At 39.9% G+C, this 9153-nt stretch overlaps 1 protein-coding gene across 1 annotated transcript; it reads right to left on the bottom strand.

Moving 5' to 3' along the window:
- Window positions 1-3740: 3740 nt before the first annotated feature.
- Window positions 3741-4190, bottom strand: LOC147524901 (uncharacterized). Its single transcript, XM_086577034.1, has one exon. The coding sequence runs from the start codon at window positions 4188-4190 to the stop codon at window positions 3741-3743; it is 450 nt and encodes a 149-aa protein (XP_086433160.1).
- Window positions 4191-9153: the final 4963 nt, after the last annotated feature.

The raw sequence follows: 9153 nt of genomic DNA, 5'->3' as shown, positions 1-9153 counted from the left end.
TGATGCAATGAAAGTGTTCTCGTCCAAGAGGCTTGGTGAATATATCTGCAAGTTGTTGGTGACTGGAGACATGGCAAGTGGAGATGAGTTTTGACAGTAACTTTTCACGGACCAAATGACAATCAATTTCAATGTGTTTGGTTCTTTCATGAAAAACGGGATTAACAGCAATATGGAGAGCTGCTTGGTTATCACAATAGAGGTGCACTGGGTGGGTATGAGGAACACGAAGGTCATGGAGCAACTTTTTAAGCCAAATCACTTCACATGTTGTAGTGGCCATGGCGCGGTATTCGGCTTCAGCGGAAGAGCGAGATACAGTGGTCTGCTTTTTAGTCTTCCATGAAATGGGACTTTGGCCGTACCCAACATTATGAAGTATCCTGTAGTAGATCTATGACTCATGGGATAGCTAACCCAATTAGAATCTGAATAGGCTGAGAGTTGAAATGAGTTGGCCGAGGGTAAGAGTATGCCTTTGCCTGGTGAATTCTTCAGATAGTGCAAGACACGAACAACAGTATTGTAATGGGGCTGGCGAGGTTGGCTCATGAATTGACTTAAGATATTGACGACATAAACTATGTCAGGACGAGTGATGGTTAAATAGATTAGCCTTCCAACTAGTCATCGATAAATATTGGGATCAAGAAGTAGATTTCCTTAATCAGTTGAGAGGTGAAGGTGTTGTTCCATAGGAAAAAGAGCAGGTCGGGAGCCAAGATGACCATTGTCATGTAGAATGTCAAGTGCATATTTCCTCTGACTTAAGAAAATACCTTTTGGTGAATGAGCCACTTCAATTCCTAAGAAATATTTGAGAGGACCCAAATCCTTAATATGAAACTTGGTATGGATAAAACTCTTCAAGTGTGCGATAGAGGAGAGATTATTTCCTGCCACAATAATGTCGTTGACATAGACAAGTACGATAGTAAAGACTGTGCCAGCTGAAAGAGTAAAAAGGGAATGATCTGCACTAGATTGCTTATATCTAGCTTCATGAGAACTGAAGTGAATTTCGCAAACCAATTGCGAGAAGCCTGTTTGAGGCCATAAAGTGATTTGCGAAGACGACAAACAGATTGCTCCCTTTGTTTGGCAAGACCTGGGGGAAGTCGCATGTAGACCTCTTCATTGAGATCCCCATGAAGGAAAGCATTATGAACGTCTAGCTAGTGAATTGTCCAATCACAAGTAGCAGCAATGGCCAAGAGACAACGTACAGTAACAAGTTTTGCCATTGGTGCAAAGGTTTCATGATAATCTAAACCTTCAGTTTGAGTGTAGCATTTTGCAACAAGGTGAGCCTTATACCATTCAATACTTCCATCAGACCTATATTTGATCTTGAATATCCATTTGCACCCAATGACATTTTTGCCAAGTGGGAGAGATTCAATTGTCCATGTGTTATTCTGTTGCAATGCTTCAATTTCAGCTACCATTGCTTCACGCCAATGAGAATATTTAACAGCCTCAGAAAAGCATGATGGTACATGATGATTGGAAATAGATGAAAGAAAAGTGACATGATTAGTAGAAAAATTGTTCAGAGGAAGATACTTAGAAAGGGGGTAGCGAATACCTATTGAGGGTTGACAAGATGAGGAAGCCGATGATGGACCCTTCGGAAGAGTTGGACAAACATAATCGCGGAGATAATTTGGAGGGCCAATGTTGCGCTGGGGACGTTGTGGCAGCAGCGGTGGTGGTGGTGGTGGTGGGGGTGGACTCGGTGGTGGAGATGATGGATGTGGACTCGGTGGTGGAGATGATGGAGATGATGGACGTGGACTCGGTGGTAGAGATGATGGGTGTGTTGATGAAATGGGACTAGGTGTCGTGGGTAATTGATTATTTTGGTTCTCATGAGTAATAGGTGTAGGAATGACAGGTGTATGAGGACTAGTAGCGGACATCTTTTGAAATGGGAAATCAGACACAATAAAGGTGACATCTCTAGAGGTGAAAATGCGACGAGTGTCAATTTCATATACTCGATACCCTTTTTGGTCGAAAGGATATCTAATGAACACACACTTTGAAGCACGAGGAGAAAATTTGTGTCGAGTGACATTGAGAGTGTTAGCATAGCATAAGCAACCAAATACGCGGAGGTGATCATATGTAGGAGTTGTGTTGAAGAGTAACTCATGAGGAGATTTCCCATTGAGGTTTGGGGTGGGTATTCGATTTATGAGGTAAGTAGCAATGACAATACATTCCCCCCAAAAGGTGAAAGGAAGGTGTGCTTGGAATCGTAATGCTCGTGCAACCTCAAGGAGGTGCCTATGTTTACGTTTAGCCACTCCATTTTGTTGAGGGCTTTCAACACAAGTGAGTTGATGTAAAATACCATTCTCATGATAATATGACTTCATAGGGCCGAAAAGGAATTCCGACCTGTTGTCACTACTAATAGTGCGAACCGGGCGTTGAAATTGAGTCTTGACCATGTTACAAAAGTTTTGAAGATAAATACATGCCTCCGACTTGAAGCACATGAGATAAACCCAAGTGCAACTTGTGTGATCATCAACAATAGTTAAAAAATAATGTGCTCCAGTATGAGAAGCAGTTCGATAACCACTCCAAATATCGCAATGAAAAAGTTCAAAAGGTTGACTACGACTATTTTTACTCAAAACGAAAGGTTTTTGCGTTTGTTTAGCACGAATACAAACATCACAATGAGAATGCAAGGTAGGTATAGATTGAGAAATAAATGAAATTTTATTCAAATGCTCAAAAGATGGATGTCCAAGACGCATGTGCCAAAGACTGGACTGGTGATGACGATTGACAGGCATTACAGAGGGTGGGGTTTTAGGCAACATATAGTGGTAGAGTCCATCTCGTACTTCACCCATTCCAATTAGCTTCCTTGTGGCCAGGTCTTGAAAGACACAAAATGAAGGGAAAAAAATAGCAACACAGTTCAAGTTTTGAGTTAGTTTGTTGATTGATAATAGATTGAACTGAAATTTAGGAACACAAAGGACATTCTTAAGGTGTAAATCAGAAGAAAGGTGAACCTCTCTCGATATGAGAAATGTTAGCAACATCACCAGTAGGAAGTTGGACTGGTTTAGCATGTAAAGTAGATGTAAACATGGTAAGAGATGATAAGCATGGAGTCATATGATCAGATGCACCACTATCGATAATCCATGAAAAAGATGATGCTAAAGAGGAAGTGCAATTAAAATAACTCAAGTTACCAGCGAGGTTGGTCGATACATTCTCATTATTTCCAAGTAAGGAAAGCAGTTGACGATATTGTTCTGCTAACAATCCAGGAACTGTTGAATCAGATGTGGTTGACGATATGGTTTCATTGTTTGAGTGTATTATGAGCTAAAGATTGGGAATCGGATGTGTCCCTTTGGTAGTATTCCCCGACTTATTCCAATTTTCTAGACCTTTATCATTGTTTCTCTGTTTGTTCTAGTGTTCTGGATAACCGACCAAGTCATATCACTTATCCTTATAATGACCAAAGATCTCACAGTGATCACAATAGGGGTCGTCCTCTTCCACTTCCATTAGATCGATTTGATGTCCGTCCATTACCTGGGAAATATTTATTAGCCGCCATGGTGATGTTCTCTGAAGTGACTTGTGAAGGTAAATGGAGAAGTCTTTGTTTCTCCTCTTGATTGATGATTGCATATACTTTACTGACATTTGGTAGAGTATCTAATGCAAGGATCTGACTTTGTATAGGACGGTAAGAGTCATTGAGTCCCAAAAGGAATTGATAGACACGTTCTTTGTCCTCCCATTCTTGTAATTCTATAAAATTCCACAAGTGACCTTGGCATGACTCCACAAGTGCAACTTGGAATTGTTGTATAATCTGCCAACTCATCCCAATAAGATTTGAGAGAGTTGTAGTAAGCAACAAGTAATTTCTGCTCTTGGTGACAATTAGCAATATCTTCTTTTAACTGAAAAATACGAGGGCTATTACTTTGCGAAAAACGTTGGTTAAGATCAAGCCATACCTCACGCGGAGTAGCAACATATATTATGCTCGAAACCAGAGATTTATCGACGGAATTCAGTAACCAAGATAACACCATATCATTGCATCTTTCCCATGTTTGAATTTTCATAGGATCGATGGCTGGCTTTGTGACGGTCCCATCGACAAAGCCAAATTTATTCTTTGCATTTAGAGCCATCTTTATGGACCTTTTCCATGTGGTATGGTTTTCTCCATTAAGAGGACAGGAGACAAGAATTGCTCCTGGGTGATCCGAGGAGTGAAGAAAATATGGAGACGAGATATCATTGATAGGATTTTGTGTTCCACTCGACGTGTTGGTACTAGACGAATTTGGTGGATTGTTATTTTCCATAGTTGAGACTTGAGATAAATGAAAAAGATCAAGTTTAGAATCGCTCCGATACCATTTTACAATAGTAGTGCGAACAAAGAAAATGCATTGAAGGAGGAGACTTTCTTGTTTATTCATTTGTCAGAAGACACTATATAGCAATACAATGGAGGATCATTTATAGAATAAGGGGAGAAATCATAGGTGAAGAATAGGAGGAAAGATTACAACAGAATAAGAGGAAACATAAAATCTAGCCTATTATGTACATATCATTCCTAAGATATATTATTGTCATATATCTTTCCTATTAAATCGTCCAAGAGGTGCAGCCCATGATAAATTGATTTCTGATTACTTCTTCAACCATTCTATCTTTGAGGATGATGATTTTCGTACCAGATTTCGCAGGCGCCAAAGCTTGTTCGAGCGTATATACTTTGCCGTTGTAAATCACGACGATTATTTCAAACAAAAGTGTGATGCTGTCTTGACACTATATAAGCTGGTCAATGTATACGACAATATATAAGTTGTGCACGCCACTATATATCTTGTTCGTGGAAAGCTTATATACGACAATGTATAAGCTGTGCAAGACACTATATAAGTTGCTCAAGACACTATATAACATGTTTGTTAACAAATAGTTCATTTAGGAGAAAGCTTGTTGCTTGTTTGATTATGTGGCTTTGATATACGACAATGTATAAGCTGTGCACAACACTATATAACACTAATTGAACATTACTTGTGTAAAAAACCTATGAGATTGGTAGAGTGTTATTTGCTATTTTCCATCCCCTCCACTGTATGCGCAAGACACGATATTTTGCATGGTACAATTGAAATATCGTTATTTTCCAGTTGAATATAGTCAAATTGAAATCCCCAATTCCTCATTTCTCTAAAGTTGAAAACCAGACGTAAAGGTTTCCTTTCATACATCTCACTCAAATTTCTCTAAATTTATCTCAAATGACGTCTCTCTTTCTCAATTCTTCCTATACCAAGAAATGTTACTGTGGTGAACCAGCTCCAATTGTTATCACATGCACAAATGCTAAAGGAAATAGAGGGAAAAAATTCTACGATTGTGCAAGAATTGAAGGTGCTAAAGAAGAAGTATGAAGACTTGGAGAAGAAATGCAATAGTCAGCAAGCTAACATGAAGATGAAGTATGAGGTGTTGGAGAAGAAATGTAATAGTCAGCAAGCTAGCATGAAGAAAATTTTATTGTTTGTATTAGTTATACTTGTTAGGGTTATATACCGATACCAATCGATCCCCACTACACAGATAACTTGTAATATGAACTCAACTACTTCTCTAGACAAATTCTCTAAATATTCACTACAACCAACCTAACACGCCTAACTCTTTAAACAACTATTAACAACAGATAATAATGTAAAGATGTAAAAACATACCACAACACAAAGATATACCGTGGTTCGACCAATGGTGCCTACTTCCACAAGAGCTAATCCTTTTATAAAGTGGGAAGAAAGATTATAATCACTCCTTTCTGTCTCTCACCTTACTAGATCACTCCTCTCTTTTTCCAAGCTTATCTCTCTATAAAGGTTATCTCTCAATCTTGATTGCTTTCAAGATTGGGTTTTCTCTCTCTTGTGCTGCCTTGGTTCGTGTGTTAGGTTTTGCCAAAATCCCCAACTTATATTGTAAACTCGCGGTTTCACAAAAATAGAATTCTATCGAAAACAGGCGTGGGCGCGGGCGCGCTCTCGACAACGCCAATGTCGAGTGCACACGCCCTCAATGTATTGTAAGTTATTCATGGCATGGGCTCAGGTGCACCTTGGGCAAGACCAATCTGAGCACGCGCGCGCTCATATCTCTTCACACAAACTAAACTTCTTTCTCTCCTCATGTGAGGGATAACTCTAACAATCTCCCCCTCCCGAATAGTGAGGGGGGCTACCTCCATGCAATTTGCAAATCAACAGGAGGAGTGTGCTACCATTTCTGAGGTAGCATAACAAACATCAAACTTACCTTTTGGTAAGAATTTGGTCATCATATCCGACCTGTTCTTGTCGGTTTGGATCTTCTCAATACATAAATGCTTGTCTTAGAGTACTTCTCTAATCCAATGATAACGCACATGTATGTGCTTGGATCTAGAATGAAAACTCGGATTCTTGCTCAAATGGATGGCGCTCTGACTGTCACATAGAACTACAAATTGTTTCTGCTTTAGCCCTAGTTCGTCGAAGAACCTCTTCATCTATAACATCTTTTTGCAACACTTTGTGGCTACAATATACTCGGCTTCTGTAGTGGAGAGGGCAACACACTTTTGCAACTTAGATTGCCAAGAAACTGCTCCCCCTGCAAAAGTAACCAGATAACCGGAGGTGGACTTCATCGAGTCTACATCACCTGCCATGTTTGCATCAGTGTAGCCGTCAAGTAAGGACTTACTTCCACCAAAACACAAACACAATTTGGAAGTGCCCTTGAGATATCTCAATATCCACTTAACACCTTCCTAATGCTCCTCACCCGGATTTGACATAAATTGGCTTACAACACCAACAAAGAAAGCAATATCCGGTATTGTACACACTATTGTATACATCAAGCTACCCACTGTAGATGCATAAGGAATCTTTTCCATCTAACTTTGCTCATGCTTATCCTTTGGACACATCTCTTTGGTCATGCGGAACTGGCCACCAAGTGGACAACTGACTGGCTTCGCTTGATTCATGTTGAATCTCTTCAACATCTTCTCAATGTAGATTTCTTGAGGAAGCCACAACTTCATACTCTTTCTATCATGAGTGATCCGCATCCCAAGTATCTACTTTGATTGACCCAAATCCTTCATCTCAAAGGACTTACTCAAGTCTTTCTTCAGCTTGGATATCTTGTTGATGTTTAGGCCAACTATTAACATATCATCCACATATAACAAGAGGACTATGAAATCCCCATATGGAAATTTCTGAACAAACACACAATGATCGGAAGCAGACTTCTTGTATCCTTGCTTCGCCATAAAGGAATCAAACTTTTTGTACCACTGTCTCGGTGCCTGCTTTAACCCATACAAGCTCTTTATCAGCTTGCATACTAGGTGCTCCTTGCCTTTGACCTCAAACCCCTCTGGCTGGTCCATGTAGACATCTTTTTCAAGGTCTCCATGAAGAAAAGTTGTCTTAACATCTAGCTACTCAACCTCTAGGTTCATACTTGCAGTTAGACCTAATACCACCCTGATAGAAGTCATCTTAACTACAGGAGAGAAAATTTCATCAAAGTCAATACCTTTCCTTTGACCGAATCCCTTCACAACAAGGTGAGCTTTGTGCCTTGGGTGTGGATTATTCTCCTCATACTTGACTTTGTAGATCCACTTATTCTTGAGAATTTTTCTTCCTTTTGGTTTCTCAACTAACTCATAAGTGTGATTCTTATGTAAAGAATCCATCTCATCATGCATGGCCTTCAACCACTTCTCTTTGTCTGTACCTTCAAGAGCCTCTTGATAGTACATAGGTTCTCTACCATCAAATAGTAAAACATACGTATGTGGTGGATACCTGGTTGAAGCTTGTCTCTCTCTGTCTGACCTCCTTACCCCATCTGCTTGTGGTTCAAGAGGATGCACTTCTACTTGCTCAGGTGGTGATTCATGCACTTTATCTGCATCTTCTATATCAATAGGTTATATCCCATTATGAGCAATAGGATCATCATCATGAGCTTCAAACCCATGGTTCTCTTCATTCTCAATGCCTTCTACACGTTCCACAGTAGGAACTTCTGGTTCTGAATCAACAAGATAATTAGTGAAAGCTTGTAGCTTCTCACCCTCCTCAAAGTCTGCTATGGTTTAGTCTTCCAAGAACACAACATCTCGACTTTGGATTACCTTATTGTTAATCGGATCATAGAGTTTGTAGCCAAACTTCTCATCCCCATAACCCAGAAATATACACTGCTTGGCTTTGTCATCATGCTTGGATCTCTCATCCTTGGGAATATGAACAAATGCCTTGCACCCAAATACCCTCAAGTATCCATAATCAACATCTCTGCCTGACCATACTCTCTCTGGATAATCACTATTCAAAGGCTTTGACGCTGATAGGTTGATCACATGAACAACTGTACACATTGCTTCTACCCAGTAACTTCTTGATAACTTCGAGTGAGACAACATGCATCTCATCCTCTCTACAATGGTCTGGTTCATTCTCTCTGCTATTCCATTATGTTTCAGTGTCTTAGGAACGGTTTGCTCATGACGAATCCCATGACTCTTGCAATACTCTTCAAACGGCCCTATGTACTCACCCCCATTATCTGAGCGAATACACTTCAAAGGCTTCACTATCTTTCTTTCCACCATGCTATGGAAAGTCTTGAACATGCCAAGTACTTCATCCTTGGTCTTCAGACTATATGCCCATATCTTTCTTGACGCATCATCAATGAGAGTTAAAAAGTACAAAGCTCTCTCGTGGGACTTTACTTTAATAGGACCACATAAGTCAGTGTGAACTAGCTTAAGGACATTGTCTTTTCTGTGAGACGGGAATCTTTGGAAAGACACCCTATGTTGTTTTCCTACCAAACAGTGAGTGCATCTATTTAAATACGTACCTTTAATGTCTGGCAAAGCCTTTTGCTTGGCAAGAACTTCCATGCCTTTTTTGCCTATATGACACAGTCTCTTGTTCCATAGTTCGGAGGAAGCTTCTTCTTTTGCCGCATTTACTTCTGCTTTACACAAACTAGCCTGTGTCTTGTAAAGAGAGCAAGATTTCTTCC

This window comes from Coptis chinensis, chromosome 1, assembly GCF_015680905.1.
Source record: "Coptis chinensis isolate HL-2020 chromosome 1, ASM1568090v1, whole genome shotgun sequence".
Taxonomy (NCBI): Eukaryota; Viridiplantae; Streptophyta; class Magnoliopsida; order Ranunculales; family Ranunculaceae; genus Coptis; species Coptis chinensis.
Note: the sequence above shows the minus strand (reverse complement) of the source record. Positions and strands in the feature narration are given on the sequence as shown.

Coding starts and splice junctions, on each gene's coding strand:
- LOC147524901 (XM_086577034.1), bottom strand. CDS start 4,190: ATGGCTCTAAATGCAAAGAATAAATTTGGCTTTGTCGATGGGACCGTC.